This window comes from Rhodofomes roseus, assembly GCF_022264815.1.
Source record: "Rhodofomes roseus strain CIRM-BRFM 1785 chromosome Unknown C8Q71scaffold_38, whole genome shotgun sequence".
In the NCBI taxonomy this organism is placed as follows: domain Eukaryota; kingdom Fungi; phylum Basidiomycota; class Agaricomycetes; order Polyporales; family Fomitopsidaceae; genus Rhodofomes; species Rhodofomes roseus.
The window spans coordinates 206,879-226,772 of record NW_025952994.1 but is presented as its reverse complement, the minus strand read 5'-3'; the positions used below and the strand labels follow the sequence as shown (position 1 = coordinate 226,772).

The following is a 19,894-nucleotide window of genomic DNA, read 5'->3' as shown; positions in this document are numbered from 1 at the left end:
CCTGTGCAGGCCTGTGCTCCGCTGGAATACAAGGCAGACTGCAAGGTGCGTTTGCGTGCAGCTGCAGTTTGGCCGCGGGCTGACATTGTGTGTGCAGATCAAACGATATATCCGCAGACAACTTCTCCGAGAGGGATGGGTGATGTACCGCATGAGGCGTCGCACATAGGCCGTCCGCAGCACATGTTCAATGGGATAATGCCGGCAGGTGCATTCGGGCACAATCAGCCCTCCCGGCGGCTACTCTGCCCAATGCCATGCGTCGTCCGGCACAATGCCCCCTTCTGCGCACTATATAGAAGCGCACGCATGAGCATGTTCGCAGCTTCTCCCCTCCCGGTTACCCTTCCCGCCAGTTGACCTGCTGCCCCTCTTGGTTTCTTCATTGCTAGCATGGCACTTCGCTCCTTTTTGCTCTTGACCCTCGTCCTCGCGCTGGCCGTGGCCGCGAGCCCCATCCGGGTCCGCAACAACCGCATCACACTTCCTATGGCCAGGCGCACAAACCACTTGGGTATCCGCAAAGTACTCCAGAACGACCGCAATCGTGCCGCCCTCCTCCAGGGAGGGCGCCAGGCTCTTCGCGAGGCGAAGAAGCACCACAAAGGCAAAGGCAATGCTGGTGGTGCCGCGGCCAACGCGAATGCCACAGCGACCGCGGGTGCCGCTGCTGCGAACGGTACCGCTGCTGCGAATGGTACCCTAGCCAGCGACGATAATGTCGCTGCGACAAACCAGGGTGAGGATTACGTTATCAGCGTGAGTTCAGCCCGTCTGCGATTTGTGCGATGCGTACTTACTATCCAATTTCGCAGGTTGGTGTTGGTAACCCTCCGACGACCTGTGAGTAACCATCGAAGCTACCTATCATCCATTGCGCTGACCAGACCATCAGACAACCTGTTGGTCGACACTGGTTCTTCCAACACATGGGTGGGTGCCGACACAAACAAGCCATTCGTCCAGACGTCAACGTCCAAGTCGACCGGCCAACAAGTTGTACGTATCGTCATACCAAAGCGAAAAAAACGTTCTGCTGCTGACACGCATCACCCCACAGGAAGTCAGCTACGGCTCCGGTGCCTTTGCCGGCGAGGAGTTCGAGGATGACGTCCAACTCGGTGGCCTCACGATCTCTGGGCAGTCAATCGGCGCTGCAACGGAGGCTCAGGGTTTCACAGGTGTCGACGGTATTGTTGGGTCCGTCTTTGTCGTCCACGGCCGAGTCTGTACCGAAAGCTCACTTCGATTGTGCGCAGGATTGGGCCCACTGACCTGACAGTCGGCACCGTCGGCGGCCAAAACTCCCAGACCCAGGTCCCGACCGGTGAGGCAGAATTCACTTCGCCATGGAGACGACAGTCGCTGACGGCTGGCGGATACTGCAGTCACCGACAACCTCTTCTCGCAGGGCATCATCGGCGAGAACCTCGTCTCCGTCTTCTTCGCGCCCGCTACCTCGGCCAACGACACCAACGGCGAGCTCACCTTCGGTAGCGTCGACGACTCCAAGACCGTCGGTAATGTCGCCTTTACGTGCGTCCCGTTGTCTCCTAGTTGATCTGCGCGTGTGCTGATGGGCTGGACAGGCCGCTGACGACGACCGCCCCTGCAAGCCAGTTCTGGGGCATCGACCAGTCTATCACATACGGCTCGTCGAACACCACCATCCTCGACACGACTGCCGGCATCGTCGACACTGGCACTACGCTGATCCTCATGGCGACTGGTAAGTGGATCCGACGTTGTCCTGAGGAATGATCATTGACAGTGGTCGTAGACGCGTTCCAGGCTTACCAGCAGGCAACCGGTGCGACGCAAGACCAGACCACTGGTCTGTTGACGATTTCCAACGCCGACTTCAACAACCTCCAGAGCTTGTTCTTCAACATCGGTGGTGTACGTGTATTAAGGCATCATCATGCCGCTGGATCACTAACTAGTCATCCGCTACCTGCAGCAATCGTACGAGCTCACTGCCAACGCTCAGATCTGGCCTGTAAGTCACCCCGCCTCCGAATTCCCGCGCATACATTGACTAACTTGTCCCGCCTGCCCACAGCGTGCGCTCAATTCGGTGATCGGCGGCAACAACGACCAGATCTACATGGTCGTGAGCGACATCGGCACGAACTCGGGCCAGGGCCTCGACTTCATCAACGGCTTCAGCTTCCTCGAGCGGTACCTCTCCGTGTACGACACCGCGAACAACCAGGTCGGGTTCGCCGCGACGCAGTTCACCAACGCCACCACCAACTGAGCGCGCTGGCTCTGCGGGGCTCCATTCGGCTATTTCAAGCAGGACGTGTATGCGCTTGCGCGCTGGACGGTTTCTGGGTCATGATGCGAACCCTGGGGGTTCATCTACTTCTTTTCTTCCGACGCATGCACTGTTGCTGTGGACGCTTTCGTGCCGCCCTGTGTGTGTGCTGTCCCTTTTTGTGCTAGATCACTCCTTGTGCTAGTCGCTCGATGCTGAAATCAAGTTGGGTTATGGGGTTAACATAATGTTCTTCGGTGGGATCTGAGCAGCGTTGGCAATGCCTAGGGACCCGAAGAGATACATTGGGCGCGCGGACGCCTGACACAATCTGTGCGTTGCGACGACGACGAGCGTGTGTGGACCGCGAAGCTGAGATGACGAGCACGAGATCAGCATCGTTCGTCGGAGGGCTGGTCCGGACGGCGGACGGCGGTCTCGAGAACTGGTCTCCGAGCGGCGAGAGGTCTCCGAGCGGCGAGAACGGACAAGCCGGGGACTGCGGGGCAGGTGTGACGTCATGACCAGACCGTCATCTGCATCATCGCGCAGCGCGCCCAAAACTCGGCGGCAGACATCGGTCCACTCGTTCATTTTCAGACCGCCAGCCGCAGCACCACCCTGCTCTCCCCGCCTGAGTTCCTCTCTTCCCCTCATCCCTCTTGCCACGACCGTCACGACCCCCAAATCCCTCACGAACTACTATTGCTTGTGCTTGCAGTTAACCCATCATGGTCAACTTTGACAACCATGTACGCAGGGGACACCCGAGTGCGTCTTCGTGGCACCGTGCACACACTCGCAGCTGTACTCACCTGCCATATCCTAGTCGTGTTTGGCTTGATTATTCTGTTCGGGATCATCGAGGTGCGTTTTAAAGTGATACTCCCTGCCTTGCATTCCGCTCAAGCGTCGCCGTAGGTCGCAATATCCGGATGGCTCACGGGCACGTACAACTCGCACCATGACTACCTGAGTCTCGCCGTTCGCGACCGAACACGGTACATCCTTTTCACGTCCTGCTGGACCGTGTTCTTCTCGCTCTTCTACCTTGCGCTATTCTGGCACTCTGCGTCGACGGGCTCGGTCCTCACCAGTGTAATGAGCCATGGATTCTTGTACGTTCCCCATCAGCTGTTAGGTGAATAGAGGCTGACTGGCGTGGGCAGCTTGTTCCTCACTTGGGTGCTCTGGGTCGCTGCTGCTGCTAGCATCACATCCGCGCTCGGTGGCGGGCTTGACTGCAAGTACGCGTCGTCATCATTTATCCTTACCGTCAGAATTCTGATGAGCATTGGTCGGAAGCCTGCGGTACACGTACTGTGGTCAGCTGAACGCACTGGAAGCCTTCGCGTGGATCGAGTGGTACGTACGTTTCTGATGCGTGTGGTCGATAATGCTGACCCGTGTTCAGGATCATGGTCACCTTTGCACTCATCACTGTCCTCTTCCGGGGAGTATCAGCCTCGCGCCGCGGAGACGGTTTCAGAGGCCAGTTGGTTGCCTAAGGCTACGTCCACCTGCCGCCTTACTTGCCTATGTCCCGTTTTGGTCGATCACCTTTCCACACCTTACCTTGCTTGTTCTTCAAAGTACTGTATACCCCTGGATCTTTGGACTCGGATCGTATACAGTGTATCCTTCGTAATGATAATGACACGAGTTGTAGCCCCTTCGCTGTTGTCGGCCCCGATTTGTCTTCACGACTTGGATGATCAGCGAATATCTCGGATCTCTAGAAATACAGCAGACCATGAGCATCCTCAGTGAGCGAGACAAGAAAAGCATCAGCTTCAGTGACCAGACTCATCCTGAGTGAATTTGACGGTGGCAACAATGGAGGATATGTGGAGGCTGATGTTGGGACGCCACCAACGCGTTGGGTCGCGGTGTGACAGGATACGCGTGACCTCAACGCGTCTCGACGCGTGCATTGTGACGTTAATCGACCTTGATCTTCACCTCCTCACTCGCCTTCTGTTCTCCAGCCTACGATGGCAGCCACCCTCGAGCATCTCACGCAATGCCTCACGCAGACCCTCTCCACGGATACCACAACACGCATCAAGGCCGAGCTCACCCTTGGCGACATGCTCGCTGCCCCAGGCGCGTCTCATCGCTCTTTGTCTTTGGTCCCACATCTGACGCGCCCTTGTGCTTTGTCTCTCTCTCTGACCGTTTAATGGTGTGTGCAGAGGCGGGCGTGGTGCTTGCGCAGCTGGTGGCAAGTCAGGGTGCCGATGTAGGGCTTAGACAGATGAGTGTTCTCCTTGTCTATAACTGCGTAGGACCTGGCTTGATGGCGTACCCTGGACAAGCACTCGGCCTCGGTAGTGTTGCGCAAGTTTGTGAACGAACGATGGTCCCCTGGCCTGCCGAAATGGAGAGGCCTGACCGCCGTTCCCGTCGAGGTGAGATACTATGCCCTTTGCTCTACGCGCCACCCTTGTGCGATCAATCGCGCTGCGTGTATTCGTTTGGAATGCCCTTCTGACCGCCTGTCACATTGTACAGCTCAAAGCACAAATCCGCCAAGCAGTCTTCCAAACCCTCTCCGATCCCCAAAGCAAAATCCGCTCGCTCAGCGTAGGCTGTTCTCTCGCCCTCCCAGCGCGTGCGTCCCGCTAAACCATGTCTACCATCAGGCGCAAATCGTCACCACGATTGCGAACACCGACTGGCCTGATGAGTGGCCAGACCTCCTCGACGCGCTGATCGCGCTTCTGTCCTCGAACTCGCCGCAGTCCGTGCACGGCGCGATGCAGGTGATGGCTGAGTTCATCAAGGCTGACCTGACGGAGGACCAGATCCTGCCCGTGCTCAGACAGCTTCTGCCAATTCTCCTGAATATCCTCGGAGCACCTGAGGTGCGCCACTTGCCTAGATACACAGCAGCTTGAAGCCAAATGTTCTTGCAGCAACATAGCGTGCTTACGCGTGCACGCGCTGTCGGGGTTTTCAGGACGTGTGTGGAGACGCTGTTCATGGTCAAGCAGGAGCACCCGCAAGCGGTCAAGGAGGCGGCGCAGTCGATCCTTCCCGCGTGGCTCGATGCGTTCAAGTTTCTACTCAACATTGACCCGAGGCAGGACGTCGAGGGCACCCCGAACTGGGATGGCGTCGCTCTGCGCATTCAGATCTTCAAGGCCGGTTTTGTCACGCCTTATTGCTTGACGTCGTACTCATGAATGATATCAGGCCCTCGACATGATCCAAGTACCCTTCCACCGCCTCCTCATCCCCGCCCTCCCCGACTTTCTCTCCGCAGCCCTCACGCATCTCACGACTCTATACCCTGCGTACCTGCACCACTACGTCCTCGCCCAGGCGACCGTCCCTCCGCCTTCGGAGACGACTGACAGCGAAAGCACGGCACTGCCGCAGCTGTTCTGCGCTGTCTGTGACTTTATCGCGGGTGCAGCGCGGCATGCGCGCGGGCGGGAGTTCTGGACGGACGATAATATGGGCAAGTTGGTGCTGGCGCTCACGCAGTGGGTGCAGATCACGAAGGATGATGTACGTCTGAGCTCGACTGTCCAGTTGTTCCAACAGCTGGGATTAACGGATGTGGTGGATTTGTGACAGGAAGAGGAGTGGATCAACAACGCGAATGCGTTCGTTGCCCAGGAAGCCGAGGAGGCGATGTCTTTCAGCGCCCGAATAGCTGGTATTGACTTGCTCGGGGTGGGTGCTCTGTTTATGGGTTCTCCGCGGCCGTCATGCTCAAATGGTTTGTTTTTAGGCCATTATTGATGGATTCCAGTCGCCGGCAATGAACACCATGCAGTCTATCGTTCAGCAGATCACGGCCCAGTCAGATGTGGAGAAGGCCTCTGGGAATCCGAGCTGGTATGTCAATTACGTTCCGCTTGTACAGTCCAACTCAGGGAGACGTTTGCAGGTGGCGTCCGTTGGAAGCCATGCTTGCTGCAGTCGGCGGCCAATCCGAGTCTGTCCTTGAGTGGATCGACGACGAGGCTGCCTCCGGCAGGCAGGCGCAGATCCAGATCGCGCCTCTCCTGCAGAACGTCATACCGAATCTGCTCAGCTTGTCAGGTAAGCGCTTTCGAACTCGTTATCTGAATGTTTATTCTGACCATGGTGCAGACTGTCCCTTCTTGCAGGGTCGAGCCTTCGTATTCGCTAGCCAGTACACGAAGGTCCTGCCTGTCGAGATGGCAGGACAGTACTTGCAGGCGACTGTCCAGGTGCTCGAGGCCAGCGAAGCTAATGTACCGATCAAGATCTCTGCAGTCAAGGCCGTTCTGAAGTCAGGTCAATTTCTCCCATTCATTGTCATACGCTGACGATTTTGTATGTCACCAGCTTCTGCAAAGACATCGACGACGGTCTGCTTGAACCCGTAGCACCGCGGATCGCGAAGGCTGTCGGTCCTTTCCTCTCTGTGACCTCTGAGGACACCTTGTCCCTTGTGCTGGAAGCGCTCTTGACAATTGTGGAGATCAGGGAGTGCGCGTGGATGACGCAGGATCTTGCCAGTTCGCTGGTTACAGCAGTCCTAGACATCTGGATGAAGAACAATAAAGGTGCCTTTTGTGCCCCGGATCAGATCAGACTGGCCTGACGTTCTGTGGTGTAGACCCAATCTTCATCTCCCTTCTGACCGACATCCTCGCCTCGCTGGCGGGGTCGAAGGCCCCAGGAGTGTACGAGACAGTGGTCAAGCAAGCCCTGCCTATCCTCACCAATGCTATCATGTCGTCCACCGAGAGGGAACCGTGGATCACCGGTGCTGCCATCGATCTGTCTAGCAGCCTGGCGCAGGGCGCGCCGGAGGGTGGTCTAGGAGAAGGATTTGTGAGCATACTTGCACCAAGTCTTTTCCTCGCCCTGCGGTCTGTCGAGGACAGAGATGTCATCCAGGTACATTCGTCAGAATCACTGCTTGTGACGTCTTGCTAACAACTGTTGCAAAGAACGGCATCGCATGCTTAACTACGATTGTCCGCAAGGACTTCGCCCAGCTACAAGCTTGGACAGACCCTACGAGCGGCCGCTTGGGATTGGACTGCGTGCTCGAGTCCATCGCGAAGCAGCTCAAGAGCCAGGACGAATCCGGCGGTTTGGTGGTGGGCGACCTCATCATCCACCTGTTGCGTCGAGCACGCGAGAACGTCCTCCCTGTGCTTCCGGAATTGCTCAATGCCATGATCGGCCGGATGACCACTGCGAAGACCGCCACGTTCATTCAGGCATGTCTGGGGATTCTGGCTCCCTGTTACTGGATGCTTACCCGTTTCACCAGAGTCTCGTCATACCGTTCGCCTTCCTAATCCACAATCAACGAGACACCGTGCTGGATCTCCTAGAGTCGGCGAACGTCGACGGACGCTCAGGGCTCGATATCCTCCTTCAAACCTGGTGCGAGAATGAGGAGACATTCCAGGGCTTCTGGGCGCAGCGCATCAGTACCCTCGCCCTATGCTCGCTATTTGCTTCCGGGCGGCCCAGCCTCCAAAACGTCGTCGTCAAGGGTGACCTCATCATCAAGCCCGAGACGAGGAATGGTGCGTTCTCAGCAGTGATTTTCGCGTTGTAATGACAGCGAGAAAGTCCGTTCGGGTGCTGACGATCCAGGTGTAGTCATCATGACTAGATCGAAGACAAAAGCTGGTGCGTCTGTTCGTACGATTGAGGTTCGCGATAGAGCAATTGGCTAATGAATGTGATTTGCGACCAGTGCCGACCGAGTTCACTCGCGTACCCTTCCCAGTGAAGGCACTCAAGCTCTTGCTGCGGGAGCTGCAGTCCGGTGGAGAAGCCGCCTCGCGGAGGATGAACGCGTCGGATGTTGACTCGGACGATGGCGTGCGTCTCGTTACCATCTCATGTCCCCGTTTCTGAGTAATTGACACTTCCATGGGATACTCAGGACGACGAATGGCAGGGTGATGACGAGGTCGCCGCTCCCGAGGGCTCTTCGCGCGCCAACGAGTTGGCCTTCCTGTCGGACCTGCTCTCAGGCCCCGGCGGTCTACCTTTCGACAATGACGACCTGCTGGAGGCGACCGACGATGAGGACCTCAAGAATGACCCTGTGTCACAGATGGATATGAAGGTGCGTTGGATGCACTTACGCCGCTCGCGAGCCTGCCAGGCACTCTGGGGGAAACGAGTGACATCGTACTAGCGTACCAAAGGGGTCTGAGCAGTGGTGGTCTTGCTACACCCCTTTAGTGCGCTAGCCCGCGGTAGTTACCCCCTTCTCACTGAGAGAACATGTCAGCTCAGAGCGCTCATTCAAGACTGAGGTCGCTAACGATATGGTGCAGGCCCACTTGTTGTCGTTTTTCAAGGACTGCGCGGCACACAACACGAACAACTTCTCCGCTGCTGTCGACCAGTTGTTAGCAGACGAGATCGTCGTCGTGCAGCAAGTTGTCAGCTCGTGAAGGTCTTGTCCACCGGACAGCTAGAAAGAAAAGTATGTGCCCGCAGTGCTAGACGCGTTGTTTGTGTTTTCGTAGTAGTTCGGTGTATCGCTTCCCGCAACGGATTGTATAATAACCACAAGAATGGTATGGTTCGTCTATCACGCATCTACTGTACAGAGTTCCGATCCGTACAGTCTATCTATACAAGGTGTCTTTCGAGATATCAAGCGTGCTCTAGTGTAGACCGTTCGGGTCGTACTCAAAATCCGCATATATGGGTTGCCACATGCCCGAGACGATGTGCTCGTGCACCTCGCTCTTCTTCCATGGCACGTCCGCCAGACCTTCCTCGATGGCCTGCTCCGCGACGGCGACGGCGACCTGAGTGTTCACCTCGCGTGCGTCTGTAAAGTCGGGCAGCAGCGCACTGTCGGGGTCGGAGAGAGCGGGCGAGAGCGAGGCGAGCCTTTGTGCACCAGCGATGATCATGGAGTCGCTGAGCGAGCGAGCTTGAGTAATCATCGCGCCATATCCGAGACCGGGGTAGATCAGGGCATCTATCGAACGTCAGGGTGAACGCAATGTGTGGCACGAGCTGAAATACTCACTGTTACATTCCGCGACGCTGTCGGCCGCGTGTCAGTAGGGGTACGTACGCAGCCGAGGCATGAAATGTACTCACATGTAGTCCTTCCCGCCCTGCGGGTTCTTGCACGGCGGGAACGGGCTGCCGCTCGCCATCAACGCCTTACCGTCCGTCCATATATTCGCGTCCTTCGGGTCCACCTCTGCGAGGCGGCTCGGGTTCGACAGCGGGAAGATGATCGGGCGTTCGGTGCCCTTCGCCATCTCCCGCACGACCGCCTCCGTGAACGCCCCGCCGCGGGTCGAGCAGCCGACCATGACCGTCGGCTTCACCCGCTTGACGACCTCGAGCAGCTCGACCTCGCCGCGGTCGTTCGTCGGCACGCCTTCCCACTCCGCGTCGGGGCGCACGTACTCCCGGAGGTCCCCGCGGACTTTGGGTCCGAGAGATTCCTTGACGAGGCCGTACCGATCGATGAGGTAGAACCGCTTGTTGGCGTCGGACTCGGCGAGCGCGTCGAGCTGGACCATCGCGTCGCGCAGCTGGCGGGTGACCCCGAGCCCGGCGGTGCCCGCGCCGTAGACGAGGATGCGCTGGTCGGAGAGCTTGGATTTGGTCACGCCGATGGCGGACATGAGGGCCGCGAGCGTGACTGCACCTGTACCTTGGCTGCAAACGTGACGGTCAGTAACCAGGTGGTACCAATAAGAGAGGAAGCATACATGTCATCGTTGAATACAGCGTGTTGGTCACGGTATACATCCAGGAGTCGCTTTGCGTTGTTCACACCAAAGTCCTCGAAGTGGAGGAGACTGTGAGGGTGGTGCTTGCGGATGAGCTGGACAAACTTGTCGATGAACTCGTCGTATGCTTTGCCGCGCACGCGGTTGTGTGGCCAACCCTGTCAGACGCAATGGAGGTGAACGCATGCTCAACTACATCGCGAACGGAGACATACGACGTAGAGATCGTCTTTGAGCAGCTCCTCGTTATCCGTACCGACGTCGAGAGTGACTGCGAGTGACTTCGAGGGATCAATGCCAGCTAGAAGCCTACGACGACCTAAGTCAGTGATCTGAATCTCGGAGATCTCAACGAAGAACATACGTATAGATCGCGGACTTCGCAGTGGTAATCTGGTAAAGGGTTAGACTGCTTCCGCATCACTGTCTTCACTGCGACTTACGCCAATCCCCTGTTCTCGAGTAGTCAGCTAGCTAGCTCCAGCAAAGTGATACATATACTCACACCAACGCCCTGATCGCCAATTCCCAGAATAGCCTCCGCATCTGAGCAGACAAAGAGCTGGATGTCACGTCCCTTCGTCTGCTCGAGGAAGTCTTCCTCCATGGAGTCTTGGTTAGAGAACGTCAGAAACATTCCCTCGCTTCTCCGGAAGAGGTGCGAATAGTTTGCGATTGCATCGGCCTGAAGAGGGTCTATAGCAGAGGCAGCGACCACAGTCCGCATACACTCACCTGCGTCGGAGTGTATATGATTGGAATAAGCTCCTTCAGATGCCTGCTAATCAGTCCGTAGTACAGGACCCAGTTCTGGTCCTTGAGACTCTGGAGGAACGTGTTCTTCCGGATCGGCGTCTCCCTGGTGCACAGCTGGTCGTATGCACGTCGACATTGCTCTTCGAGCGTGTTGACGTGCCATGGCTGGCGGCCGGTTAGGCCAAACACCTTGCGCTCGTGGACGGTGAACGAGGTGCCCTTGTTGAAGCGCGGGCTTGTGAGGATGCCCTCGCCGCGGAGGGCAACGCGCAGAACGCGGGCTGCCTGGGTCGACATCGTGCAGCACAGCAACGAGAGGGGGTAAGAGCGGCGACGGGTGTAATGAAGTCATGGACTGCGAGGATATATATACGCATCGAACGCACATGTCCGAGTCGAGGACAGCATTGCCAATGCCTATGATGCGCGCCACCGTGTAGCGCCGTGTCCAGGATCTCCGGGAGACCATCGCGGTCTCCGCCCGTCTCCAGGCGAGCAGCCACTGCTGTGCTGCGTCAGACGGCGCCTCCGCTGCCAGGCTCTCCTCCTCTCCGCGTTCCCACTACAAAAGACCAATATTGCCTGTGGTCTGGGGCGTCAAAGGTACTTCATATCGCTCATCCATTTCTCTTCTTGCCACACTTCCTCAGTAATGGGCCGCTGGACGCAGTATGATGAGGTGAGCCGGCTCCAGGCTGCTCGTTCGTGGCGTGACCGGTCTGATTCCCCGTAGGACGAATACCGCTTGCCCGAGGGCATGAAGCGGGTTGGATACGACTCTGACACGAGCAAATATTATTACCGAGATGCAGATGGAACGCTCTGGGAGGGCCCAGCAGGCGCAGAGTACGGAGAGCTCACGCAAGGTGTGTAGCGCCTTGCTGTCGCCCGAGAGCTATTTCGGTCGTGCCTTCATCCCGGGGTCGTTATGCTGATGAGCCCTCGTTATAGTCTCCAATGCGCCAATTGCGCTAGATGATGACGGCCATGCCAGTGACGAAGACTTGGAGGCAGCTCCAACTCGTACAGACGGCTACAAGCCGCTCGCGAGCGATGTGGTGAGCGGCCTACTCTGTCTGCGTCGTGTGTCCTGTCATTGACGCACATCTCCAGAACCAGTCTCCCAATTTCATGTACAGTGGTAACAGGCACGCATACCGCATGCTCTTCCCGTTCCTCCTCCTCGTCGCGGTCGCGTTGCTCCTCGTAATCCGTCTCGTATTCTACCACACGGGCTCTGACCCGTCCCCTCCCGGCGCCGCGCTCTGTCCTGACGGGAGCGAACCGGTCACGGTGAATGCGGGAGACACCTGTTGGAAGCTGTCGCAGGCACGCAACAGCACGCTCGAGGAGTTCCTCAATCTCAACCCTACCGTGGACTGTAACAGTCTCATGCCTGGACAAACCATTTGCTTACCCACATCCCTGAACGTAGACTAGACTCTCGTGGTCTACGCCTCTTTTGCCTTGGCCTTAAGTGCTGATGCTGTCCACTCACTCACCCCCTTTGTACCATAGTGTGCCTCCGTAATCTCTGTATACCGTATTGTTTGCGGCAATGAAGCCCGAACTCTATGTCCTACCCTGCGCTACCTGTGGAATGCTATGTCGATTCTGTTCTCGCTACCATCCGTTCTCTCGTTCCGTCTAGTTCTGAGCACGGCATTCACAACAGGCCGGGATGACCATCTCGAGCGCGCTGATCAGACTTGGAGCTTGAAAAACCATCTCGATTCCAATCAGCCTTCGAGTGAATAGCCATAGCTCGCCACCAGTACGTTCCATAACATTATCGTCGATGTCTGAGACATTAGCTCAGCCCCTCAGCCCGATACTTGCATGCATGTATGGTTCCGGCATACCTTGGAGTACAAATTCCGATTCATTCACATCCGGTGTCAGCGAGGGCGACTGTATGACTTCTGTCATGTCTAACATGACATGTGTGCGTCCAGGTTCAGTGGCATTTCTTAGAGACGTGATCGCGTGTGGTGCAGGCGAAGCTGCACAAGTAGTGGTCTCCAACTTGCCGTATCAAGGCATCCTCAGAGACCAGGCGGCCGGTTTCCAAAATTACCTAATCTGGATTAAGCTTGGGCTCCCGTCTCTTCAGCGTACACCATCGCTCTCTCCAGCCACCGCTGCTAAGTACATCTCACTCGCACGAAGGCATCCGACACAACATGACCGACATCGCGGCACCCCCAATGGCCTCCGACGCCATGCAGGGCCTCATCGCCGCCCCCGCCCCCGTCTCTGCCCTGGCCGTTCCGTCCGCTGCAGAACCCGTCGCGCCCGCACCCTCAGCAGAGCCGGAGTTCGCCACGGAGACTCTGTACATCCAAAACCTCAACGAGAAGATCAAGATACCCGGTAGGCCCGTCATCGGCAATGGCTCATAACAGCGTTATTCTGACTGTATGCGCCGCAGTGCTCAAGGCGTCCCTCCGGAGTCTCTTCAAGGCGTACGGAGAGGTCCTAGACGTCGTCGCACACAGCAATCTGCGCATGCGCGGGCAGGCGTTCGTGGCGTTCGAGTCCGCGGACATCGCGAAGAAGGCGTTGAAGGAGGTGCGAGGGTTTCCGCTATATTCAAAACCGATGGTGTGTGCCTTTTCCTTCTACCGTACCTGCGCTATCTGTGCTCACCCATGGGAAGCAAATATCCTTCGCGAGGACACGGTCGGACGCGGTGGTGAAGAAGATAGATGCTGCGCACTATGAGGAGCACAAGATACGGAGATTGGAACATAAGAGTGCGTGCAACGCCCTTGCTCGTATACTGGATCCATGCTGAAGCTACTGGCCGCAGAGGCTACCCGCTACACTAACCCCTTGAAGCGGAAGTACAAGGCACGCAAACAGGCTATGGATAGTGCGTATATGCGCGTCGTGCGTCCCTACTTTTGTCTGACACCTTGCAGTGGACGGAACGGGAGCCGCCCCCGTATCCAAGCGGCCAAACGTCCAGATGCCCGACGAGTACCTCCCACCAAACAAGATTCTCTTCCTGCAGAACCTGCCCGAGAGCGTCACCAAGGACCAACTCATGGCCCTCTTCTCACAGTGCGTACCCATGCTCTCGCATTTGACGACGACTTCTGACGTGCTCGAGGCAGGTATCCGAACCTACACGAAGTGCGTCTCATCCCAACAAAGAAGGACATCGCGTTCGTGGAGTACGTGGACGAAGGCAGTGCGACGATGGCGAAGGACGCGCTGCACAATTACAAGCTCGATGGCGAGAACAAAATCAAGGTGCGTCGCTGCGTGTCCGATGCTACTGCCTGTCTGACGATGTCTTGCAGATTACGTTCGCGAGGAAGTGAACATTATGCCCCTTCATGTTCCACTCATCACCTGCTTCCTGCATGCGCGGTCATCTTGTTGCCAACCATACGCTGCTATGCGTTGTATCGTATGTGTATGTATTATAGTGTCATAGCTGTTTTACATGCCGCAGTCCCCTACCCATCGAACACGCTAGCGGCGCATGCATGGCTGGTCCTCTGCGCGATGCAGCCGGAGACTATTGCTAATGTACAGATGGTCATCGCCAAGAAGTACGCTGGGGAGCTGTTACAGAGCCCATCAATGGGCGGGAGTCATAGAAGCTGCCCGGACCACCCTCGAAGACCTATTTTTCCTCGTCTTCTCCGATGCTAGCTTATGGAACCCCGGCAGTAGCTCGTCATTGTACACGCCGACCCTGGTCGTGTACGGGCGCGGCGTGTGCGGGATGTGCTGCGGGCTGTAGAGGTCGCCCATCTCGTGCTCGTCCTCCTCGACGGTGTCGATCTCGACGATGAGCTCGCCGTCGTGCGCACCCTGCTTCCAGCGAATGCGGCTGAGCTCCGCGGTGCTGAGCAGCGTGATGGAGTCCATCGAGAGCGCCGCGGCGAGCGAGCGGATACTGAAGATCAGCCGCGAGACGGAGACGGAGGAGAGGGCGAGGAGGAAGCTGTGTGGACGGTTCGTCAGATTGGACAGCGCGAGTGCACAGATCGCTTACTTGGAGAACACGGCGGGAAGGATGACCTGAGGGGATTCGGCTTTAGCTGACAGGCCTCTTCGCAGCGAGCGGGATACGTACGGCGGGATCATTTGGTCGCAATGACCCTACGGTCGTAAATGCTGAGGCGGCTGCACGTCGTCGGTCAGGTTACTATGATTAATGGGTAAGGGAGGTGTCTCGACATACCGAACACAGCGACGTAGAAGATACCCCCGCTATTGGGTTGGAGACTGGTCAGACGGCAAAAAAATGAGTACGTATGCAATCCACTCACTCTCTGACAAGGCGGATCATCAATGGTGAGGTAGAACTTCGTTGTTGGAGTATTGGCCATGTGGTCGCCACAAAGAGAATCGTGTGCAAGATAAAGTTCGGCAGGTATAGTCGCCAGATCTTCGCCACAGGTGGCGCCGTACAGTGGTGGTAGACGACACCTGGTATGTTGTACTTTATTGGTACGATGCTTGCGAAGAGGATGCCCATCTCTGCAGCCGTAACGACGATGGCCGTGAGGTACGCGCAGACGACTAGGAGACGTGCGATAGGCCTCTCCGCGAACATGTACCATATACGCAACACGATGATGCCTGTGATGGGAAGTCATATCAATTACACTGTGAGGGTGTTCGCGGAGGTCTTGACCTTGGATGACGCTGAGAGCAACATATTCCATGATGAACATAGCGCGAATGCCGCCTTCGCAGCTGGTTGGTTCAATCGATACCTCAGCGATACAGCAAATGCGAACTAGAATCACCCTCTTACTACTACAGCACAAGGTCAGTAACGCTATTAAGCAGACTCAGTTTCGCCAATGGATACTCACAGCGTATGGTAAATCAATGCCGAGAATGGCTAGTGGTGTAAGTTAGTATCAACAGCGGGGGTGGCAAACTATCACGACAAACTCACTGACTAGGCCGACCCTACCATGACCATGTTCAATCCTTTCCATTCCAATAACCATAGATACAACTCACATCAAGACGGCCGGGCATAAGTAACGATTCTGGCGCCGCCCGTTAGTGTGAGCTCACAATAAATTTAATGCGTCGCACCCATGACACGCACCAATAAGAACAAGACACGGGACAGCGACCACGGCCCCGTCCAGAAGTATTTGACCTGAATGCACCGTCAGACTCGTATCCGGCAGGTAGACGTGAGTACTCACTTCCTGACCAAAAGTGACGAAGTAATCATAGACGATTAGCGTGAAGCTGGCGACGGCGAGGAACGCTAATCTCTGAGAAGCGACGATGTTGCCAAGTATCTCCTCCCACTCAGCAGCATCAAGAGAAGTGGTCGCCATTCGGTACGCAGGGGAGACCGTGACTAGGACATGGGGAGGGAGAACGAAGTGAGTCCGTCCGCCGGCATCCTAGCGTGATCCTTTTGGCCTTTACGCTCGTCACATCATCAGCGACCCTGCAGCATCAGAGCCTAAAGGAGGCCTAGGACGGTGCTTGGATCGGGCGTTCGGTGGAGCCTTGTTGTCAAGGCCATCACGGTGGGCGCGCGGTACCAGTGATTTGCGAATCTCGCGCGGTACCGTTATCAATTCTCCGCTGCACATTTATTGGGGATGATACAGTACTCATACCGTCATCTTCGAGAGGGGCTGCTCAAGAGGCCAGGACCTCGACGGCGATGCCGTTACTTCGATTGAACCATAGCCTGAGCTATTCTGAGACGGATTTTTGTAGAGTTCGCAGGGATCAACTGGGGAGAAGATGTCATTTTGAGACAGGGAGTGCCTGAAAGTGAAACTCACGTACACATCAAACGTCCCTTTATGGTTAGCGTCGGGGAACGAGTCCACGTATCACCCTCCGCCGATCGAATCCTGGGATCCAGCGTACGTTACCCGGTACCGCGCCATATGTAACCCTCCGCATGCGCAGCTAAGTTATGACCAGTAGGATGATGCAATACTCGGCCGGGTGTAGTGAGGGTCATGTTCAATGGAACTCGAGAGGCATTGTGCATACGCTACCAATGCCAATAATCCCCTGCATGTATGTCAACTGACGAGGGACAACATTCGCCAGGCCCAGGAGACGTCAGAGAGGTGAGCGACGACGCCACAACCTGAGAAGGGCGGTCAAAATGTAAGGTTGGCCTCGCTCAGATCCATCCAACGGGAATGGCCGAGCGTTACAAAGTGTGACACAATATGGTCATTAAGTCGAAATATTGTACTACATCTCTTACTCGCACTGTACCGTGAAAGGAGTAACGATTTAATCTTTATTTGATGTCTCTGGTGTCGGGATAGTTCGCAGAATCTGCACGCGCGGCGAAATGGCGATGTAGTATGAATTTCTGTACTCCAGAACATATCCGGTGGCTAAGCGCCCACCGCGTACCGGTAGAGACCTGTTGCTACAATTGCACTCTCCTGCCTAATGCCCAAATGCAAGAACTCCTGGCGATTTGCGAATCTTGGAATTGCGAGGAAGAAGCCCAAGAAGGAGAGGAATCAGTCAGAGGATGGGCCGAAAGAGAATGTGAGTGCACGAATCTCTGTCAGTCATATAGTGCCAGGAATATATCAAAGAAGCGCGCCGAGTGCAAAGGGTTTAAATGCATTCCTGGAGCGAGGGATTGCTGCTGTCGTCGTATGCTCTTCGAGGAACCAGATTTCAAGGCAGTCCCAAGCCTAGTCGAGACGGCCTGCAGAGCTCGTGGCGTCGATGTTCTCTTCCTTCCCAAATTTCACTGCGAGCTCAATTTCATAGAGCAGCGCTGGACACTCAAAGCGAACTTACCGGCTGAATCCCCCATCGTCCAAGGAAGAAGACCTTCGAAACGACGTCTTGAACGCGCTCGAAAGTGTTCCGTTGGTGGCCATGCGGCGGTGAGTCTGTGCCTGCGCGTACCACAAGGGTCTTAACGGCGCACAAGCCGCATGGGCATCGAAGAAGTATCATAGCCATCACACCCTACCAAACACGATAATGAACGAGCTTCTTGCAGCTGACACAAATTCTCAGGTTTAATCACGGAAAAATTCCATACTGCTCTGGTAGTTACAAGCTCCATGATATATAATAGTGCAATGTGTCCTGGTCGTACCTAATTACAATCACGTAGCCTCGGGCGATGTCAGTACACTCTCTTGACGTTCTGGCGTATACTTACGATCAAGCCTCCTCCCGCTCAAGGCAGAGCGCCGGTGGGCGCTCTGGGTGTCACTGGATAACTCCTCGGAGTAACGCCGAGTCACACCGCGTCACCTTGGATGGATCTGAATGAGGCCAACCTTATAGATCAGGTCCCGGAAGGCTTGATCGAAAATGGTTCCGCCGGCTAAGTGTGGCGCAACGTGCTCGCAGCGATCAACGGGCGATCACAAGCTTTGGAAGCTCAAGCTGCCAAAGCGCAGTAGGCACATCGGCAGCCTGGGGAGCGATCAAACGTGCTGTCGTGCCTCCGAGCAACCGCGGACTCCGAGACTTGTTCTTATATGTTCTTTCAGACGAGGATTGAAAGCGGCACGACATATTGCATGCTATTGCATTGCAGGGTAGCCCTGGGTAGCTCTGCAAAGAATTCCCCGCATCAGTCCAAATTGGCAGCACGAAAACATCGGGCCGTCGGCGAGCCGATAACGGAGTTCACTGAGTTACATAAGCCAGTACCACTGGCACTAGGAATTGACGACGTTGAACATTGAACGTTGAACGTTAACGTTGCGCACCGACCGCGAATATCGATCTGTGTAATCTTGGCGTAACACCGATGCTCAGCAAGACTCGGAATTGGCATGCAAATGTCCAGTTTGACCATGGAGGCTCATGTGGACATGATTGACCTCGTCACAGTACTGAGTATTGCAACAGATGCGACAAGGCCGACCGCAGGAAGATCTGTTAGGATAGTCCGATCACTCGTTTGCTTGCGCCAGCGTCGTCGAGCGGTGATCGTACCGTGGTATCACAATTGCGCGTTCGATCCAAATTTTCTCCTGATCATGCTGAACCTACAGCTCCGGGCCTTTCGGTGAGCAAACATCGCCTCTATGACCCGGCGCTGTGTAGGAGAGAGGCGACTTCGAGCCCTATCACTTCGCTTCGCATGTCCCCTTACGGAGACGTTTGCACAGATCAACATACAAACACAATCAATAATCCTGGTCTCCGGACCATCATCGATTTTCCGCGTATGAAGCCGGCCTAGAGAGGGAGACGACTCTCAGTCTCAATTCTGACTTGTCATCAGCAACTTACCACCCAGTAGAGACTAGTACAGCTTCGCATGTCGAGAACTCGCACTAGCAGGTACATTACCGCAGGCATTGGCGATACTCCCGTTTTCGCATATACGCCTACCGTCGACATTTGCACCGCGGGTCTGCGCGGGCTTCCTTGCGGCGTATTCGCGTCATCGAGCTGAACAAATTCCAGGGTGTCGATATCGACGATGAGCTCCACATCGTGCATGCATCGCCTCCAGCGCACGCGGTTCAGCTCTGCAGTGCTGAGCAGCATGCCGTGGTCCATGGAGAGTTGCGACGCGATCGCGAGCGTGCGGATGCTCAGCATCAGACCCGAAACGGAGACGCATAAGATAGCGAGCAGGAAGCCGGTGTAACGTGAGTGACTGTTATCGCTGAGCGTATGATATCTTACTTTGAGTAGGCGGCGGCCCACTGCACCTGCAAGGGTATGGATCGTAAGTCGTACGCATATTATTGAAGCGCCCTACTTACCGGAAGGTATGTACCTTCGGCAGAAAGTGAACTCCCAATTGTAGTGAAGGCGGTGGCAGCTGAAGTCGGCTGTATCAAGGATCATCTCAATAGGGTGAACGTGTGCTGCGCAAACTGAAGACAGCGACATAGAAGGCCCCGCCGCTGATGAGTACAGTTAAGCTTCGTCATCGTTTGAACCAAACAATCAATGAAAGACTTACTCCTTGAAGATATGCGCGAGGAGCTGCGAATGCTATCCTGGCCTCCAAAGCTGGATTGCGGGCCATCATAGGACTGGTACATATTGAGGCCCCACATGTTACTGCTGTTTGGAGTGAAGCATCCTCCTTCGTAGCAGTTAAAGGTAAATATGGGATAAATCATACATAGCTAGCTCGACATTCGCGGATGCCGACAAGAGGAGGAGAGTCGCGATGCCATGC

General features: G+C 55.9%; 9 protein-coding genes across 9 annotated transcripts; 6 read left to right on the top strand and 3 right to left on the bottom strand.

The window, feature by feature from the left end:
* The first annotated feature begins 273 nt into the window (after positions 1 to 273).
* On the top strand, positions 274 to 2,352 carry C8Q71DRAFT_407086 (acid protease). Its single transcript, XM_047918361.1, has 10 exons — positions 274 to 759; positions 816 to 843; positions 896 to 999; positions 1,061 to 1,200; positions 1,260 to 1,327; positions 1,389 to 1,536; positions 1,590 to 1,729; positions 1,781 to 1,899; positions 1,961 to 1,999; positions 2,063 to 2,352. Exons 1-10 carry the CDS (start codon positions 394 to 396, stop codon positions 2,258 to 2,260), a joined length of 1,350 nt encoding a protein of 449 aa, XP_047772970.1. The 5' UTR covers positions 274 to 393; the 3' UTR covers positions 2,261 to 2,352.
* Positions 2,353 to 2,772: 420 nt separating this feature from the next.
* C8Q71DRAFT_790503 (uncharacterized protein) lies at positions 2,773 to 4,086 on the top strand. The gene is made up of 6 exons (XM_047925316.1): positions 2,773 to 3,031; positions 3,090 to 3,127; positions 3,182 to 3,378; positions 3,430 to 3,507; positions 3,566 to 3,625; positions 3,675 to 4,086. The coding sequence occupies exons 1-6, from the start codon at positions 2,992 to 2,994 to the stop codon at positions 3,766 to 3,768; spliced, it is 507 nt and encodes a 168-aa protein (XP_047772969.1). The 5' UTR covers positions 2,773 to 2,991; the 3' UTR covers positions 3,769 to 4,086.
* A 131-nt stretch (positions 4,087 to 4,217) lies between these two features.
* C8Q71DRAFT_406965 (ARM repeat-containing protein) lies at positions 4,218 to 9,000 on the top strand. Its single transcript, XM_047918360.1, has 19 exons — positions 4,218 to 4,366; positions 4,456 to 4,517; positions 4,582 to 4,671; positions 4,775 to 4,846; positions 4,906 to 5,127; positions 5,179 to 5,406; positions 5,459 to 5,776; positions 5,846 to 5,944; positions 6,003 to 6,109; positions 6,162 to 6,316; positions 6,368 to 6,530; positions 6,587 to 6,807; positions 6,861 to 7,144; positions 7,198 to 7,473; positions 7,527 to 7,788; positions 7,835 to 7,894; positions 7,962 to 8,089; positions 8,154 to 8,339; positions 8,554 to 9,000. The coding sequence occupies exons 1-19, from the start codon at positions 4,255 to 4,257 to the stop codon at positions 8,671 to 8,673; spliced, it is 3,165 nt and encodes a 1,054-aa protein (XP_047772968.1). The 5' UTR covers positions 4,218 to 4,254; the 3' UTR covers positions 8,674 to 9,000.
* C8Q71DRAFT_406934 (uncharacterized protein) lies at positions 8,549 to 11,143 on the bottom strand. Its single transcript, XM_047918359.1, has 9 exons — positions 10,720 to 11,143; positions 10,490 to 10,669; positions 10,428 to 10,436; positions 10,349 to 10,377; positions 10,200 to 10,293; positions 9,964 to 10,142; positions 9,338 to 9,910; positions 9,264 to 9,280; positions 8,549 to 9,212 (listed from the first exon to the last, which is right to left on the bottom strand). The coding sequence occupies exons 1-9, from the start codon at positions 11,035 to 11,037 to the stop codon at positions 8,890 to 8,892; spliced, it is 1,722 nt and encodes a 573-aa protein (XP_047772967.1). The 5' UTR covers positions 11,038 to 11,143; the 3' UTR covers positions 8,549 to 8,889.
* A 249-nt stretch (positions 11,144 to 11,392) lies between these two features.
* Positions 11,393 to 12,180, top strand: C8Q71DRAFT_718258 (uncharacterized protein; the record flags this gene model as incomplete). The annotated part of the gene is made up of 4 exons (XM_047921217.1): positions 11,393 to 11,419; positions 11,474 to 11,606; positions 11,692 to 11,795; positions 11,860 to 12,180. 4 exons carry the CDS (start codon positions 11,393 to 11,395, stop codon positions 12,178 to 12,180), a joined length of 585 nt encoding a protein of 194 aa, XP_047772966.1.
* Positions 12,181 to 12,858: 678 nt separating this feature from the next.
* C8Q71DRAFT_843840 (RNA-binding domain-containing protein) lies at positions 12,859 to 14,225 on the top strand. The gene is made up of 7 exons (XM_047926577.1): positions 12,859 to 13,113; positions 13,172 to 13,344; positions 13,400 to 13,496; positions 13,553 to 13,615; positions 13,665 to 13,806; positions 13,860 to 13,998; positions 14,049 to 14,225. Exons 1-7 carry the CDS (start codon positions 12,924 to 12,926, stop codon positions 14,067 to 14,069), a joined length of 825 nt encoding a protein of 274 aa, XP_047772965.1. The 5' UTR covers positions 12,859 to 12,923; the 3' UTR covers positions 14,070 to 14,225.
* Positions 14,226 to 14,331: 106 nt separating this feature from the next.
* Positions 14,332 to 16,067, bottom strand: C8Q71DRAFT_863249 (uncharacterized protein; the record flags this gene model as incomplete). Its single annotated transcript, XM_047928140.1, has 11 exons — positions 14,332 to 14,701; positions 14,753 to 14,778; positions 14,834 to 14,883; positions 14,942 to 14,970; positions 15,030 to 15,342; positions 15,398 to 15,522; positions 15,582 to 15,610; positions 15,672 to 15,681; positions 15,736 to 15,764; positions 15,827 to 15,880; positions 15,930 to 16,067. 11 exons carry the CDS (start codon positions 16,065 to 16,067, stop codon positions 14,332 to 14,334), a joined length of 1,173 nt encoding a protein of 390 aa, XP_047772964.1.
* An 803-nt stretch (positions 16,068 to 16,870) lies between these two features.
* Positions 16,871 to 17,875, top strand: C8Q71DRAFT_790484 (uncharacterized protein). The gene is made up of 2 exons (XM_047925315.1): positions 16,871 to 17,476; positions 17,527 to 17,875. The coding sequence occupies exons 1-2, from the start codon at positions 17,073 to 17,075 to the stop codon at positions 17,531 to 17,533; spliced, it is 411 nt and encodes a 136-aa protein (XP_047772963.1). The 5' UTR covers positions 16,871 to 17,072; the 3' UTR covers positions 17,534 to 17,875.
* Positions 17,876 to 18,490: 615 nt separating this feature from the next.
* C8Q71DRAFT_790481 (uncharacterized protein) lies at positions 18,491 to 19,894 on the bottom strand. The gene is made up of 6 exons (XM_047925314.1): positions 19,673 to 19,894; positions 19,598 to 19,613; positions 19,470 to 19,538; positions 18,988 to 19,415; positions 18,688 to 18,933; positions 18,491 to 18,627 (listed from the first exon to the last, which is right to left on the bottom strand). The coding sequence occupies exons 1-5, from the start codon at positions 19,739 to 19,741 to the stop codon at positions 18,865 to 18,867; spliced, it is 651 nt and encodes a 216-aa protein (XP_047772962.1). The 5' UTR covers positions 19,742 to 19,894; the 3' UTR covers positions 18,491 to 18,627; positions 18,688 to 18,864.